The 18,190-nt window shown below is 45.1% G+C and overlaps 1 protein-coding gene across 1 annotated transcript in view; it reads left to right on the top strand.

The window, feature by feature from the left end:
• Positions 1 to 18,190, top strand: part of LOC310866278 (signal-induced proliferation-associated 1-like protein 2) — a 102,058-nt gene that overhangs the window by 17,873 nt on the left and 65,995 nt on the right. The window contains 4 exon segments of the mRNA XM_083775851.1: positions 7,955 to 8,129; positions 10,924 to 11,027; positions 12,914 to 13,071; positions 15,167 to 15,746. Coding sequence (XP_083631977.1) covers positions 7,955 to 8,129; positions 10,924 to 11,027; positions 12,914 to 13,071; positions 15,167 to 15,746 — 1,017 coding nt within the window.

Genomic DNA, 18,190 nt, shown 5'->3' with positions numbered 1-18,190 from the left:
GTGCTCTAGCACCCCTAGTGTCTATCTGTGCACGCCACTGGTTTTAGTCACAGTCTCTTGAGTAGTTTCCATTTAGTTTTAGTTAAATTTATTGTCACCTGGAATGTTTTAGGGTTAGTTAGTCCATAGTTTGAGTCGAAAACAACACTTGGTGTACTGCCAGTGCCAGGGTGACTCTCTGGTGTCTTTGTATAGTTTGTAGTTTTGTAGGACAAATCCTTTGTCTACTCTGGGTCATGGCATTTTGTCAAAGATTTGGCTGAGCTCAGCTACTCATAAACACAGTTTCACACATAGTGGATGCTGCCGCCACGTACAACCTTTTCCAAGGGCACCTTGTTGGGTTCCTGGGCGGTTTTAATCCATTTTGACCTGAGATCAGATTATAAAAATGTCTTCTAAATCCTGACAGTTTTCTGAAAAACCTCATGTTTCTATACAGTGTGTCAGTGATTCTATGAACTATTTCACGTCAAGGACCCCAAAGTCGTTCTTCGATTCTTCAAAAAAAATGCATCTTCACTACTGGTGGTGGCAAAGCTTATGTTGGGATGGCAGGGACCGGTGTGGCATCGGTGGGGTGCCTGTCAACACTACTTAAGATATTCATGGACTCCCAGGCGAGATGCAGAGGGCAGCCAATATCACGCTTAAATAGAATCGATATGAATCCCTGGCTCACAGTCGTGGCCATCGATTTCTCTGACATGCTTTTTTTCTGCTGAAAGAAAGAAAGAAAGGAGTAATAACATCTTATTTTCACGACGTTGTTACAGCAGTCTGAGTTGATATCATGCCTTGTATGGATGGCTGAGGCTGACAGACAGTCTTTGTTATCCTTGTTTCAACGTAACGCTAATGGAAACATATTCACAGCAGCAGAGTAGAAGAATATTCATTAATTGTATGATCTTTTAAGCCCTTTAATTTCTCATTGAGCGAAACAGCAAGATGGAAAAGTGTGTGTGTGTGTGTGCATGCGTGCATGCGTGCGTTACCGTAGAGCCCGTCTTACTATCAGAGAATCGCAGGATTATTAACGTAATTGCATTCGTTAGCTTGGCTCTGACTGGCAAGGGACAGGCTCTTCTAATGGAATGTGTCAACTATGTCCTCTTGCACGTGCACGCACGCACACACACACACACACACACGCACGAGCACACGTGCGCGCACGCTCATATGCCCACTGTTACTGCAGTAGGTTTGGTGACCATCCTTAGCGGATGTGGATGACAGGCTTTCTAACTCACAATCCCAAAGCCAATTATCGGCATCAATCAGCTCCACACGTGGTTGAAGAATAAGGTCTGTCTCCTACACACAGTGGAATAAGGTCTGTCTCCTACACACAGTGGAATAAGGTCTGTCTCCTACACACAGTGGAATAAGGTCTGTCTCCTACACACAGTGGAATAAGGTCTGTCTCCTACACACAGTGGAATAAGGTCTGTCTCCTACACACAGTGGAATAAGGTCTGTCTCCTACACACAGTGGAATAAGGTCTGTCTCCTACACACAGTGGAATAAGGTCTGTCTCCTACAAACAGTGGAATAAGGTCTGTCTCCTACACACAGTGGAATAAGGTCTGTCTCCTACACACAGTGGAATAAGGTCTGTCTCCTACACACAGTGGAATAAGGTCTGTCTCCTACACACAGTGGAATAAGGTCTGTCTCTAGTGTCTCCTACACACAGTGGAATAAGGTCTGTCTCTAGTGTCTCCTACACACAGTGGAATAAGGTCTGTCTCCTACACACAGTGGAATAAGGTCTGTCTCTAGTGTCTCCTACACACAGTGGAATAAGGTCTGTCTCTAGTGTCTCCTACACACAGTGGAATAAGGTCTGTCTCTAGTGTCTCCTACACACAGTGGAATAAGGTCTGTCTCCTACACACAGTGGAATAAGGTCTGTCTCTAGTGTCTCCTACACACAGTGGAATAAGGTCTGTCTCTAGTGTCTCCTACACACAGTGGAATAAGGTATGTCTCCTACACACAGTGGAATAAGAAACATTATTGGCATCGACCGGTTAACGGTGCCGGAGATTAGCTGCTCACGGACACACACACGGACGGACACATGGACGGACACACGGACGGACGGACGGAGTGCAAAACATACTCTCCCCCCATGCCTTCGGCCTGGTGGAGACAATAACTTTGAGGGACATAGACCAAATGATTATTAAATATTAAAAGCAGTTTTAAAATGAATGTTATTTGCGCTTTAATGCAATGCTGCCGAGCCGTGCCAGTGTGTCAGGCACCCCATAATAATAATCTAGTTTTGGGCCGAGATTTCAGCACCCGGGGCAGGCACCTAATGTGTTTGTACTGTATGTGGAAGTTGAGATTCGACAGGAAGAACCTTTAGATCTCGTAAAAAAGCGATGAAGAAGTTCATGAGAGTGCTTTGGCAGACCCCATTTTAGGTTGAGTATGTGGAATTCAACTCTGGAACTTTTAACTGAACTTTTGCGTGCATTGTGCGTGTGCGTGCGGGCGTTGCGTGCGTGCGATGCATATTATACCCGTGCAAGAACATGTGTGCATGCCAAGCCGTCCTCCATGGCAGGAAAGGAAAGGACACCTGCTGAGTGAGATGCTCATGGAGCGTTTATGGTTCACAGACTAGTCTCCATGAACCAGCATCTGCACCCCCCCCCCCCCCCCCCCCACCCCCCCCCCCCCCCCCCCCCTTTAACCCATTCTGAACTGAGATCAGATTCATACGAGGTTTCCACTGGACAACACACAACACACACTGGTCTGATCAACCCATTCTGACCTGAGATCAGATTCTAAAAAATGTCAGTCGCTCTTCGATTCTTCAAAAAATAGCAGACCTACAAGCCACTCGGTGGCGCGCTACGAGCTTGTAGGTCTGCTATTTTTCAATAGCTAAAGCACGACATGACGCTAACACCAAAATGGGTTCCCGTTCAGAATGGGTTAATAGATTACTGTATATTGTAATGGCCCGTGACTGTAACAAGAGCACATGGCACATGTGTGGATGTATTTTAGATCACATTTTAAGACTGGTGTGAAAAATGGCTACATACTGGGAGTGGACTGGGAAAAAAAGCATTTGGCAGGTAATCAAGATATTTTTTTTAAGATGTGATTTTGAGATGGCGAGCTCCATAGAAATCACAAAGAATGGCAAAATGGTGCATTTATATAGCGCCTTTATCCAAGGAGCTTTACAGAGATTGTGCATTACATTCACCCATTCACACACCCATTCATACACCGATGGCAGCGGAAACCATGCAAGGCACCAACTAGCACATCAGGAGCAATTAGGGGTTCAGTGTCTTGCTCAAGGACAGTTCGACAGTAACTCTGGGGAGCCCACATGGTTCGAACTGGCAACCTTACGGTTGCCATCCAGGCACTCTACCCCTGAGCCACCACCGCCGCCGCCGACCAACCAACCAGAACATCTGTTAAGACTATTCAAAAGCCCGGACAGATAGAATGACAGAATGATTGTCATCTTGAATAGTAACACATTTCAGCGAATATGTTAAGCTGTCAAAGACGTTGGATGGTGGTACAAAAGCAATCACAGATCAGCAGTGATTGTGCTACTGTAGGTTCAGGGGATTACTCCCTTAACAGCCCTCTGTAGCTATAGACCAATTCAGAAACGCAACGTATTTCCTGTAGGCGGAGACGACATATCTTATGTTATATTTCCCCGCACCTCCTTCTACTACAGTGAACGGCAGAGTGACTGATGTTAGTCTGCCTCAAACGTTACTCTTTTACCTGCTTTTTACTAACACTAACGTTACAAAGATGCCAGAACATCGAGATGAACCTGTGTAGTTTATGGCTGCTCCAACAGTAGTGGCAACATAAAAATAAAAATAAACGGAATGTCAAAATATCCACCGTGGTGGCTGAGACCAGAGCCATAGTGTAATGGTTGCCCCCCATAAATCATACTTGTGGCGCGATACGAGCTTGTAGGTCTGCTATTTTTTGAAAAATCGAAGAACGACTGACATTTTTAGAATCTGATCTCGGGTCAGAACGGTTAATCAGACCAGTGTGTGTCCAGTGGAAAACTCGTATGAATCTGATCTCAGGTCAGAATGGGTTCAAACAGAAGCGTTTTCTCTCTGCACGGCCTCGGTCCTCTCCGTCCTCATCCTCTCTGCGTCCGCTGCTGCCCGGAGGCAGAGCTGAAAACCTGCCCTCCATAATGACAAACCCTAAGTGGACATATAGTATATTATATGGAGATGGAGGGGGACTTAATGAGCGGATAGGAGAGAGAGAGAAATGAGAGCGACGGTCCCTTCGGACAGCGCCGAGACTATAAACCTCAGAGATACGGCTGAGTGTCCTGACTGAGCCAAGTGTGTTATCCATTCTGAACGGGAACCCATTTTGGTGTTAGCATTATGTTATGCTCTGCTATTTTCAATAGCCAAAGTATAACACGGTGCTTCAAACACCAAAAGGCCGGGTTCCCGCCCAGAATGGGTTAATGTCAGTTTATATCCAGCTCTTCAGACAGCCATACAATTACACGTCCATTAAATGGGATATGGGGTTGGCTTTTCTTATGATATAATAATAAGCCATTTCTCTCCGTATTCGTTCCTCGGTGGCACTGAGGCCAAACTATAGGCTATACATCAAAGGCACTTCAAGACAATATCAGGCAATTCATCCTATAATTAATATGGTTTTTGACATTTCCATTTTAACCGTGTGCGATTTGTCCTAAGAAAGTGACATAATATGTCATGTCCCGCTCACGTTTCAAGGTTATATCGGGTACGAATGGACACATGTTGTGACATGTGGTTTTGTCTTGTGGTTTTGTCCATATATGGATTGGAGACCACTGGAAACAGGATTTTCTGAGTGTTGAAGAACTACTAATCAGGCATCGAACCTGGATTCTCAAGCGGCCACTCTACCTACTGATTACACACGTGCGCACACACACACACACACGCCACACGCACACACACACACACAGACAGACACGCACACGCAAACACACACGCACATCACTGCCAAAAGCAATTAAGGGAACACTTCGATGCCTTAATTCTTTTGAGCAGTTTTCTGTGAGCAGTCTATATACTGCTGACAAAAACTGCTCATATAAATGAAGAGATCAGAATGTTCCCTTAATTCTTTTGAGCAGTATATATGTAGCCTACACACACACACACACACACGCGCACACACACACCCTATACACACACACACACACAGTCACACGCGATTGGTCACTTTAGGAGGAGCTTGGGGTTAAGTGAGCATATCCCAGCCTATCAGGCTGTGTCACAGGCCATGGTGATGTAATGCCATTCACTCACTGCTGGAGCCAGAACATCCAGGCCCGCATCGTGGTCACCATGACGACGGTGCATGTCAGACGTTAACCCATATGAGGGAGGAAAACAGACATGGGCAATTCCCTGGTTTCACCCATTCTGACCTGAGATCAGATTCTAAAAATGTCTTCTACATCCTGACAGTTTTCCATTCTGACCTGAGATCAGATTCTAAAAATGTCTTCTATGTCAGTCACTCTTCGATTTTTCAAAAATAGCAGACCTACAAGCTCGTAGCGCTCCACTCGGTGGCGCGCTATGAGCTTGTAGATCTGCTATTTTTCAATAGCTAAAGCATAACATGATGCTAACTCCAAAATGGGTTCCCGTTCAGAATGGGTTAAAGATTACTTCTTGGCTTTTGGCTGCTTTTGGCTGACTATAACAAATAAGAACTTTCTGTCTTTCCACATTGACCTTTTGTGTCAAGATGAGATGATGAGACATTTTTAATTGCATTTGACCTTCTCCCATGTCTGGTGGTGTGTCAGGGAGCTGTATAAAGCCTATAATGTTCTACTGACGAAAAATAACAGCTTTTCAACTGAAAAACCTGTCATTTTCAGTGAACATTGGACTATTAAGTGAAAATAAGGCTTAACCCATTTTGGGGGCTAAGCCTTATTTAACCCCCAGGTGTTTCATTATGTTATACTTTAGCTATTGAAAAATAGCTAATATCTACAAGCTCATAGTGCTGCACCGAGTGCCGCGCTATGAGCTTGTAGGTCTGCTATTTTTGAAAAACCGTGAAAATGTATAGTGCATCTTTGAATATATATTCTTTCAGAGCCGCTGCTCGTCTCGGCAATGTTGGTCAGTCGGTCTGACATTTTAGACCAAATCTCACAACTATGGAAGGAAACTACTAACCATAGACCGATTCAGAAACGAGTCTCACGGTCGCAGGCAACGTATTTCCTGTAGGCGGAGACGACATAATATTCCCCGCACCTCCTTCTACTACAGTGAATGGAAAAGTGACTGATGTTTAGTCTGCCTCAAACGTTACTCTTTACCTGCTTTTTTACTAACACTAACATTACAAACATGCCCCAGAACATCGGGATGAAAAAATAAATAAAACGGAATGTCAAAATATCTACCGCGGTGGCTGAGACCAGAGCCATATAGTAATGGTTGAGACAAAGAAGTGAAAGGTCCTGAAAGATACATGACGTCAGTCTTACCCCAATACCCAATATTTCTGTTTTAGGAACACAAGGCTGCTGTAATTTATACCTCATACTTTAATGCTTAGTATGTCTATATGGAGGTTGCTGTGCACATCCATGCTCCCCGGAGGATGAACCCTATACTGATTTCTGTGACCTCCATGGCCTTTCCTGAGTGTAGCGCCACCCTGAGGCCATCATGTGTCCACTTACTCTACACACACAATATATCCCAAAGTCTTTTGGGTGAATGAGGCATTGGGGTGTTGTGCCAATTAGCTTATTTCCATCGCTCAAAAATCTATCCCAAGCGGCACACTTTACTACTTATTTCGATGGAAATAAGCGAATTAGCACAAAAACCCAACCCCCAATGAGGGCTTATATTAGGGGAAATGTATAATAATAATAATAAATAATGCACTTTTGCACAAAATAACACCTGGACCTCTATTGTGGGGACGTAACAACTACGAATAAAGGCAAGAAAGCCTTCTATAGCATGGAATTCTCCTTTAGAATTATGGTGGTACTTAAGTTTTCCTTCAGTCAATATACATGGAATTAAAGAGTAGCACAGCCTCTGGGGCCGCGGCTAGCTGGGCTCTTATGTTGAGTTTTAATTAGGACCCAGAGTGGCTCTTCATGGGCTTATAGGTAAACCGAGCTACACAGATAACAGTGGAGAGGAGAGTCAATGACAAATGAAAGACATTATATGCATATTGCACAAGTCCTATTGGCGAAGGATTAAAATTGCAATAGATCGTAAGCTTATACAGCATAGCACCATATAATCCATGGCGATCATGTCGTATGCGTGCAATTTACCGCCTATGTCTGCAATTTATTCGCCTACTTGTCCCAAAGCTGCTCTTCAAAAGCAGCTATTAGCTCAGGTTGATTTATGCTCTGCCCACAGCTCGGGAGAGGCCATATAGCTTTGCCTTTTTTACAAAAGGGGGGATTCCAGGCGGTTGGCAGAGGGTTTGGTGAAGGCCCTTCACAGCATTAGCTGTGGTAGGATGGAAAGAGGGGATTCATCTGCCAACATGCTGAGCAGCGTGCATGTTTGATTTATGTCTGAGTGGAGGAGTGTGAAAGAGATCATCTCTATACTACCAGAATAGGCTACATTGTACAATTATATGAGTGTTCATTTTAACACACAATCTCTGTGTTACAAATTGCTAAATAAACACGGAGATGTTGTCATTTACTGTCTACTTACCGTACCATGTCCAATTCATTCCTTTTGAGCATACCCAGACCCAGATCTCATAACTATGAATGAATGTGTGTGTGTGTGTGTGAATGGGTGATCTATGTAAATCTATGTAAAGTGCCTTGGATATTAAGGCGCTATATATTATAAATGCACCGTTTACCCTTCTCCGTTCCAGCTGAGCTTCCAGCACAAGGTGGGCGTTCTGTACTGCAAGGCGGGTCAGAGCACCGAGGAGGAGATGTACAACAACGAGGCCGCCGGGCCGGCGCTGGACGAGTTCCTGGACCTGCTGGGCCAGAGGGTCCGTCTCCACGGCTTCACCAAGTACAGGGCCCAGCTGGACAACAAGAGTAAGGTCCTACAGTACATATATACCTAGTACCGAGCCCAGCTGGACAACAAGAGTAAGGTCCTACAGTACATATACATACACCTAGTACCGAGCCCAGCTGGACAACAAGAGTAAGGTCCAACAGTACATATACACCTAGTACTGAGCCCAGCTGGACAACAAGAGTAAGGTCCAACAGTACATATACACCTAGTACCGAGCCCAGCTGGACAACAAGAGTAAGGTCCTACAGTACATAATTATACACCTAGTACTGAGCCCAGCTGGACAACAAGAGTAAGGTCCAACAGTACTGTACACACACCTAGTACCGAGCCCAGCTGGACAACAAGAGTAAGGTCCAACAGTACATATACACCTAGTACCGAGCCCAGCTGGACAACAAGAGTAAGGTCCTACAGTACATATATATACACCTAGTACCGAGCCCAGCTGGACAACAAGAGTAAGGTCCTACAGTACATATATATACACCTAGTACCGAGCCCAGCTGGACAACAAGAGTAAGGTCCAACAGTACATATATATACACCTAGTACCGAGCCCAGCTGGACAACAAGAGTAAGGTCCTACAGTACATATATATACACCTAGTACCGAGCCCAGCTGGACAACAAGAGTAAGGTCCAACAGTACATATATATACACCTAGTACCGAGCCCAGCTGGACAACAAGAGTAAGGTCCAACAGTACATATATATACACCTAGTACCGAGCCCAGCTGGACAACAAGAGTAAGGTCCTACAGTACATATATATACACCTAGTACCGAGCCCAGCTGGACAACAAGAGTAAGGTCCAACAGTACATATATATACACCTAGTACCGAGCCCAGCTGGACAACAAGAGTAAGGTCCTACAGTACATATATATACACCTAGTACCGAGCCCAGCTGGACAACAAGAGTAAGGTCCTACAGTACATATATATACACCTAGTACCGAGCCCAGCTGGACAACAAGAGTAAGGTCCTACAGTACATATATATACACCTAGTACCGAGCCCAGCTGGACAACAAGAGTAAGGTCCTACAGTACATATATATACACCTAGTACTGAGCCCAGCTGGACAACAAGAGTAAGGTCCTACAGTACATATATATACACCTAGTACTGAGCCCAGCTGGACAACAAGAGTAAGGTCCAACAGTACATATATATACACCTAGTACTGAGCCCAGCTGGACAACAAGAGTAAGGTCCTACAGTACATATACACCTAGTACTGAGCCCAGCTGGACAACAGTAAGGTCCAACAGTACATATATATACACCTAGTACCGAGCCCAGCTGGACAACAAGAGTAAGGTCCTACAGTACATATATATACACCTAGTACTGAGCCCAGCTGGACAACAAGAGTAAGGTCCAACAGTACATATATATACACCTAGTACTGAGCCCAGCTGGACAACAAGAGTAAGGTCCTACAGTACATATATATACACCTAGTACTGAGCCCAGCTGGACAACAAGAGTAAGGTCCTACAGTACATATATATACACCTAGTACCGAGCCCAGCTGGACAACAAGAGTAAGGTCCTACAGTACATATATATACACCTAGTACCGAGCCCAGCTGGACAACAAGAGTAAGGTCCTACAGTACATATATATACACCTAGTACTGAGCCCAGCTGGACAACAAGAGTAAGGTCCTACAGTACATATATATACACCTAGTACTGAGCCCAGCTGGACAACAAGAGTAAGGTCCAACAGTACTGTACACACACCTAGTACCGAGCCCAGCTGGACAACAAGAGTAAGGTCCTACAGTACATATATATACACCTAGTACCGAGCCCAGCTGGACAACAAGAGTAAGGTCCAACAGTACTGTACACACACCTAGTACTGAGCCCAGCTGGACAACAAGAGTAAGGTCCTACAGTACATATACACCTAGTACCGAGCCCAGCTGGACAACAAGAGTAAGGTCCTACAGTACATATATATACACCTAGTACTGAGCCCAGCTGGACAACAAGAGTAAGGTCCTACAGTACATATACACCTAGTACTGAGCCCAGCTGGACAACAGTAAGGTCCTACAGTACATACATATACACCTAGTACCGAGCCCAGCTGGACAACAAGAGTAAGGTCCTACAGTACATATATATACACCTAGTACTGAGCCCAGCTGGACAACAAGGGTAAGGTCCAACAGTACATATATATACACCTAGTACTGAGCCCAGCTGGACAACAAGAGTAAGGTCCTACAGTACATATATATACACCTAGTACTGAGCCCAGCTGGACAACAAGAGTAAGGTCCTACAGTACATATATATACACCTAGTACCGAGCCCAGCTGGACAACAAGGGTAAGGTCCTACAGTACATATACCAGGGTTGTTCACGTCGACTAAAACCAAGACGAAAAATGTTCGTTGACTTTCACTGAAGAAAACTAAACTAAAATGAAAACTAAGCCTAAAACTGAGACTAAATATACTGACAATTTCGTCAAGAAGGATCCATTTGGTTACCAACTCTCCATCATTTTGCTGCTGGGGGCCACCTGTAACCCCCCCACAAGGACCACCGGTGGTCCCCAGACCACTGTTTGAAAAACACTGACTTAAATCATCATTAACGATAAGAAATAATTTATATGTTCATACACGGCCACGTCACTTGTCGAAAACAATGTTCAGTTTCAAAATCTGTTCTTGTTTGCCTTGTAGCCAAGTATATAAATCACCCTGAAGACACCTGAAGTTACATCCCAACACTGTGTCTTTGACTGACTCCACTCCTCTCTCTCTGTGTTCTAGCGGACTCCACAGGCACCCATTCTCTGTACACCACCTATAAGGACTACGAGCTGATGTTCCACGTGTCCACGCTGCTCCCCTACACGCCCAACAACCGGCAGCAGGTCAGTCAGTACACCCACCATCCTCCTCGTGTCCACTCCTGAGCTAACCAGGCCTTGGTGTTTAGCGCGGCGTGCCGTTACCGTTGTGGTAATAAGGCCACACCACGCCGTCTCATTTCAGGATACATCCAACAATCACACCGCCTGCCAATCCCCCCCCTCCCCCGGGCCTCTTCTCGTTGCCGTAATAACCGCTCGGTTTGAAAAATGTGCGAGGTTGCCATGACGACGGCTCCTCTCCGTAGTAGCTTTTTTAATCAACGTGTCCCCAAGGGGCCAGACCTGGCGCAGCCATTCGTCCGGGGCTCTAAATCTGTCTGTGCTAACAAGTGGGATTAATTGGATCCGGTGGCGGGCCAGGCGAGCGGTGTGGCCCCGGCGAAGCCCTGATGATTACGTTATAAGTTCACCCCCTCGGCCTGTAGTGTGTGTGTGTGTGCATAAATGGGGGATGAAGGAACAGCATTTTAGTACTTGATACCCTGAAAAGAACCTGTGTGTGTGTGTGTGTGTGTGTGTGGGCCGTGCATGCGTGCGTGCGCAGTAAAGATTCTGAAGCCCTGCGAAAGGGTTTAGCAAATTGGAAGTGGCTGTTTTACAGAATAATATCACTTAACCCGTTTAGGCCTGAAGTCGAAATTAAAAAAAAAAATCTTCTAAATCCTCCAGTTTCTGAAATAAATATTTTCACAATTTTTCAAAAATAGCAGACCTACAAGCTCGTAGCGCGCCACTCGGTGGCGCGCTATGAGCTTGTAGATCTGCTATTTTTCAATAGCTAAATTATAACATAATGTCAAAAGGGGTTCTCGCCCAAAATGTGTTAAGATACCGCCACATCTGTCCCGTCCCGTGCACCTGTCCTAGAGGCTTCAGATTGCCATGATTGGAGGATTTTATTTCTCTCTCTCTCTCTCTCTCCTCGATTTCCCTCACCTCACAGTCACAATACTATCTGATGGCGCAGGATTATAGCGTTTAATCCCTCGTTGGTAATCTTTCAACCAGCCCAAGCAAAGCTCACCCCTCTCATCCCTTCATACTTCACTCTCTCTCTTTCCGAATTCACTTCTGTGATCTCTCTAATCCTGTTTGTTTATATACCCGTCCTCTCTCCTTCGCTCCGCTCCTTCACACCTCTCTGGAGCAAATTTTGGGGAAACAGGTTAACTGCCTTCTGCCTGTTCTGTTCATTCAACAATATATAAACTGAAATATGATGTCTGAGCTCCGTGTCTTTGGACCATAATTCTGTCTAGAAGGCTTTGATCCTAACCTCGCCAACATCTGGAATGTGATATCGGGGCCCGACTAGAAAGGAGCTGGAATGTCTTCAATAGAACTAAATCCACTGGCGCTGCTCTCTGTAAAATGATGTGGGGATCCTGCATGCCGACAGCAATTATATTTATATGCCAAAGGTAGTCCTTTCCAGTTTGAAGGGGAGGAGATGAAATTAAGTGTTAATTTGAAAAAGTATAGATAAGTATACCCATCTTTGGAATAAAACTTTCTTACGAACGTCTACAAAGTGGAAATGAACTGTTCTTTTATATTACTGACTATAAATGGATATGCAATGAAACCCTTTGACGAGCAGGGATTGAAAAGACAATTTAATTTCCCTGAGTGACAGCCTCGTAATCCTTCCAATATAACAGAGTAATAATCAGTACTGGCAGTTTGTTCTCTGTTCGCACAGCGGCTCAGCGCTGCTCCTCTCAGTGCTGGAAAAACTACTCAGATGTTTTACTTAAGTAAAAGTATCAATACAGCCATGTAGAAGTACTTTACGTCGTAAAGTGAAAGTCCGGAATGCAAAACTTCCTCTCATGCATCTTTCTCCGTGTCCCTTTTCCCTCTCTTGTGTTTTAATGTTTGTATAGTTATTACGGAAGAGGCACATCGGCAACGATATCGTCACCATCGTATTCCAGGAGCCCGGGGCGCTGCCCTTCACGCCGAAGAACATCCGCTCTCATTTCCAGCACGTGTTTGTCATCGTCAAAGTCCACAACCCCTGCACTGAAAACGTCTGCTACAGGTAATGACAGAAGGCATGCGCCATGCGTCCACCCCCCCACCCCCCCCCCCCCCCCTCCCAGCAGGCTTAGACCTCACTCACACCTTCGCATCTAGCATACAACATTGATGCATGCTAGTGTTTCGACTGCCCCCCTCCCCCTCACACAACACAAATGTTGTGTCAAACCATGTGACTCCCATTGGAAATGCATTGGGGCAAGTTGTATCACACCCTTTGTATACAACAAGCATACATCAGTCTGTTGTGAAGGTGTGAGTGAGGCCTTAAGGCTCATACATAGTCTGGATTTACGGTGGTTAGGTGACCACGGAACTACAACATGACGTCACAAGCCGCGGTGAAGAGCCACTACTCAATGTTATTTCAGCTCCGGTGGTCAGCTCACCACCGGAGCGGTGGTCACCTCATCACCGAAAAACCAGACTATGAATAGGCCTTTAGGCCTCACTCACACCTTCGCATCTAGCATACAACATTGTTGGATGCTAGATGTAAACAAAGGGTAAGTGTCATGGCCGCCCCAATGCATTTCCAATGGAAGTCACATGGTTTGACACAACATTTGTGTTGTACGGCTTTCGGCTGTGTTTCGACTGCCCCCCCTCCCCCTCATACAACACAAATGTTGTGTCAAACCATGTGACTCCCATTAGAAATTAATTGCGAGCTTGCATCAGTAAACAAGTCTCATGCATCAGCTATACAACAATCTGTTGTGAAGGTGTGAGTGAAGCCTTACTTATCGCTCAATCCACCCAGGCAGCTATAACACGGCCTGTCTGGAGATGAAAACACTTACATTGACGACATTGATTCAAGCCCCCAATTATTGCAGCCCTTCTCCCTGGAATTAGATAACTACTGAGGATAAAGTGATAACCCCCCCCAAGACAATTTAACAATGTCTTTATCCTTTGATGATGTCTCTCACATGAAAGATATCCCTCCTGCTAAACGGCTGGAGTGTTGAACATTTAGGGCAACTTAATTTGAGGGTAATGATCATGATAGCGGTTAAGTGCTAATGCTTTCCCAGGTTTGCTTTCGTTCGTGACTTCATAGTAACGGGGAAGAGAAGAATCACAAGGCTTTATTTTTTTATCTGTTTGATGCTGTACAGTTTCTTATTTTCACCTTGAAATGATGAATTATGACTTTTCTGCTCAAGGGTTGTTTGAAGTCAAGACGGCTCCTGTTTAATAACATACCATTTAATCAGCGGAGCCAAACGAGTCATGCCTTTTAGACGCCAACGTTTGATCTTAACCGTCAGAAATGAAAGCAATCTAATTTCACAGATCTTTCAAATAAACTACTCATTACCTAAATCAATTTAATACATTTTCTTCTTCATCCGTTATTTCTCTCCGTATGGCCAGAATGCTACGCTTTAACCCAGGGGGGGTGGGGGTAACGTTGACGATGGTGAGGGCCGATATATTTCCACACTCACTCCAGAGAGGGCCACAGTGCATACTACTGTCGTAGCAAAAAATAGCCGATCTACAAGCTCAAAATGCGTGGCAAAAATGCGACACGTTTTGCTATTTTTGAATTGGAATCCTTAAAAGTAACCTTTTTTATTGAATTTCAAATGCATTTAGTTATAGTTATCTTAACTTTATGAACTGTTAACATAACTACATTGGACACAAAAAGACAATAACATTTTAATACTATAGTCATTAAGTACTAGTCATTTAATACTAGTCATGAAGTAACTAAAGCGGGTTTGGAATTGTAAACAGCTGAAATCAATACTATATCAGTATACTGATATTAACATGCGGTAACATTAAGTGAAGTTGCCCACCCCTGCTTTAACCCATTTTCGGGCGGGAATCCCTTTTGGTGTTAGCATTATGTTATGCTTTAGCTATTGAAAAATAGCAGATCAACAAGCTCATAGCGCGCCACCGAGTGGCACGCTACGAGCTTGTAGGTCTGCTGTTTTTGAAAAATCGAAGAACGACTGACATAGAAACCTGTCAGGATGTAGAAGACATTTTTTTGAATCTGATCTCGGGTCAGAATGCTTTAACCGCTATACTAGTAGCCCTATCGTTGACGCCGTTCCCTCCTTGTGTTCCAGCGTGGCCGTGTCCAGATCTAAAGACGTGCCTCCGTTCGGCCCGCCCATCCCCAAGAGCGTGACCTTCCCCAAGAGCGCCGTCTTCCGGGACTTCCTCCTCGCCAAGGTCATCAACGGGGAGAACGCCGCGCACAAGTCGGAGAAGTTCCGCGCCATGGCCACGCGCACGCGGCAGGAGTACCTGAAGGACCTGGCCGAGAACTTTGTCGGCACGGCCACCGTCGACTCGGCCGTCAAGTTCAGCTTCATCACGCTGGGCGCCATGAAGAAGAAGGACAAGGCCAAGCCGCGGAAGGACGCGCACCTCTTCAGCGTGGGCGCCGTCACCTGGAGCGTGCGCGCGCGCGACTTCGGCCAGTCGCTGGACGTGGACTGTCTGCTGGGCGTCTCCAACGAGTTCATCGTGCTCATCGAGGAGGAGTCCAGGAACGTGATCTTCAACTGCTCGTGCCGCGACGTCATCGGCTGGACCTCGGGGATTATGAGCATCAAGATTTTCTACGAGCGCGGGGAGTGTGTCATGCTGTCCGCCCACGACAACTGCGGGGAGGACATCAGGGAGATGGTGCAGAGGCTGGAGGTGAGTCTTCTGGAGCAAGGGGTTGTCAAAGGGGGTCCCAGGGGGTCCCTGGGGGTCCCTGGGGTACCAGGGGGTCCCCGGGGGGGTCCCTGGCTAAACTAGTGACTATACAAGCTAAATAGCTGACCTACAAGCTCATAGCGCGCCACCGAGTGGCGCGCTATGAGCTTGTAGGTCTGCTATTTTTCAATAGCTTAAAGCATAACATAATGCTAGCACCAAAAGGGGTACGCCCAAAATGGGTTAACCCATTTTGACCTGAGACCGATTCAAAAATAATTCTTCTAAATCCTAACAGTTTTCTGAAAGACCTACAGGTATGTTTCTACAGTAGGTTCTCAAAGGACCCCAAACATTATATGAATTTGGCAGCCGACCACAATCTGAAAATATGTTGTACCAGGGATTTGAGTTAAAAACGTTTGCTCTGAAAGAATATATATTCAAAGATTTGCGCCACACGATCCTAAAGCTCGTAGCGCGGCACTCGGTGCCACGTTATGAGCTTATAGATCTACTATTTTTCAACAGCTAAAGTATAACATAATGACACCAAAAGGGGTTCCCATCATAAATGGGTTAAACACTTTAATGATATTTTATACTTGATCAAAAATAGACATGAGCTTGTAGATCTGATATTTTAGAATTTGTTCTCTTATGGGGATCCGTGCCCAAATGAGAATACATTATTTTTTCAACATTTCTCGAGACTCGAGAGGAATTTTGACTAGGATGTTAAGATACTTAATACAGTATGTCAGCTAGATGAAAACAAATGGCTGATCTTTTGTATTCTTAACCTCTTAAGCAGCCTTACCGAGCCATGAGGCCCATAGGGCAGGAGCCTATCTCCTTATCTCCTGTTTCTGTAGCCATGAGGCCAATAGGGCAGGAGCCTATCTCCTTATCTCCTGTTTCTGTAGCCATGAGGCCAATAGGGCAGGAGCCTATCTCCTGTTTCTGTAGCGTGAGGCAGCTTGTTGTACAAGTACACGTCCTGTACATGACGCTAGTATGTCGCAGGGACTTACCCACAAATCCAACCCTTTTTAGAGTCTTTGGTATGACGCGGCCGGGGATTGAACCCAGACCTCCCTGTGATCTATGGTAATATTCATCTCCTGGGCTTCGTACAGGAGATCAGTAGAACAAGCCTTATACTTCTAGTAAGAGTGTCTTCTAAGGCAGTGCTGGGAAAAGTACTCAAATGTTTCACTGAAGTAAAAGTATCAATACTGCAATGTAGAAAATGCTCTGCTACAATTGGGGTACTTGAGAACGACTGACATAGAAACATAGGTTTTCCAGAAAACTGTCAGGATTTTGAAGACATTTTTTAAATCAGGCAGTCAGGTCTAAATGTAACTAAGTAAATGCATGGGCGGAGCTTGGGGGGGTGCAGGGGGGGCACTGCACCCCCTGGCAATAAAAAAAAAAGAAAAAAAAAAGAAAAAAATTAAACTTAACTTCTGGCTTCTGACTGTAGTTTGTAATCATCTCTCTTATCATGATATGATGACTCGCTGTACGGCTGTAGTGCATGTGTGTACTGTATGTGTGTGAGCTGCTGTACTACCTAAATAACTCATTTTTAGGGGTTAGGGCATTGTAAAAACGCTAAAATAATAAAATAAAGGTCAAAGAAAGCATGGAGAATGGAATCTATGCATGACATAACCGGGAAAATATCCTCTCCCATTAAATGGGACAGTTAAGACGTACATTAAGATGTTTTGGCTGAACGCTGACGGCTGTGGTCCGCCATGTGGTAGAGGAGGACGTATTTATGAATTCATCCACATACCATTGTAGATTCACTGTAAACCACCAACCCTGTTATTTTCATGTTCATTATGCAGCATAATGTCAACAGTGCGGTTCTCTTAAGTTTGTGCTCGCAAAATATTTCGCTCTATTTGGGTTTTGGGACCTTATGAACTGAACCGTGTCTTGAACCAAGTCAAGTGTGTTTCCTGGAAGTTTCCCCTGCGGAGCAAAAGGCAGAAACTTCATGTCAGACGCTCTGCTCGATTTTATATTTTTTATGCACTAAAGGCAGTCGAACCCGGCACAGGCACAATGTCAGACTGGATTACCAGCCAAGGTGCCTGGACCATTGAGCCACAGCCCAGGCCACATCACAGCTTTTTTAATCTAAAAATAAGCCTGATGCCACTCACTCACCATGACAGAACGCTATGATTTGATAGAGGGCAAGATTAGGGATGATGTGACTTTTGGTCCATCCGTCACAGATCGTCTAATGTCTGCACTGCAGATAAGGAGCAGGCCGATTGAATGAACAGGGACAACAGACGATGCACCGACCCAGGCAGGGCAGTCCAGAATGTTATTTTTTTGTGGGTCTGACAGACCCTGACTAAGAATAGAGAGGGGCTGAACTGATTCCTTCACTCTTATCAAGGAGCTGCTCAGTTAGT

Source organism: Protomyctophum parallelum, assembly GCF_964188405.1.
Source record: "Protomyctophum parallelum genome assembly, chromosome: 10".
NCBI lineage: Eukaryota > Metazoa > Chordata > Actinopteri > Myctophiformes > Myctophidae > Protomyctophum > Protomyctophum parallelum.
The sequence above is the reverse complement of the archived record's forward strand: the minus strand, read 5'-3'. Positions and strand labels throughout refer to the sequence as shown.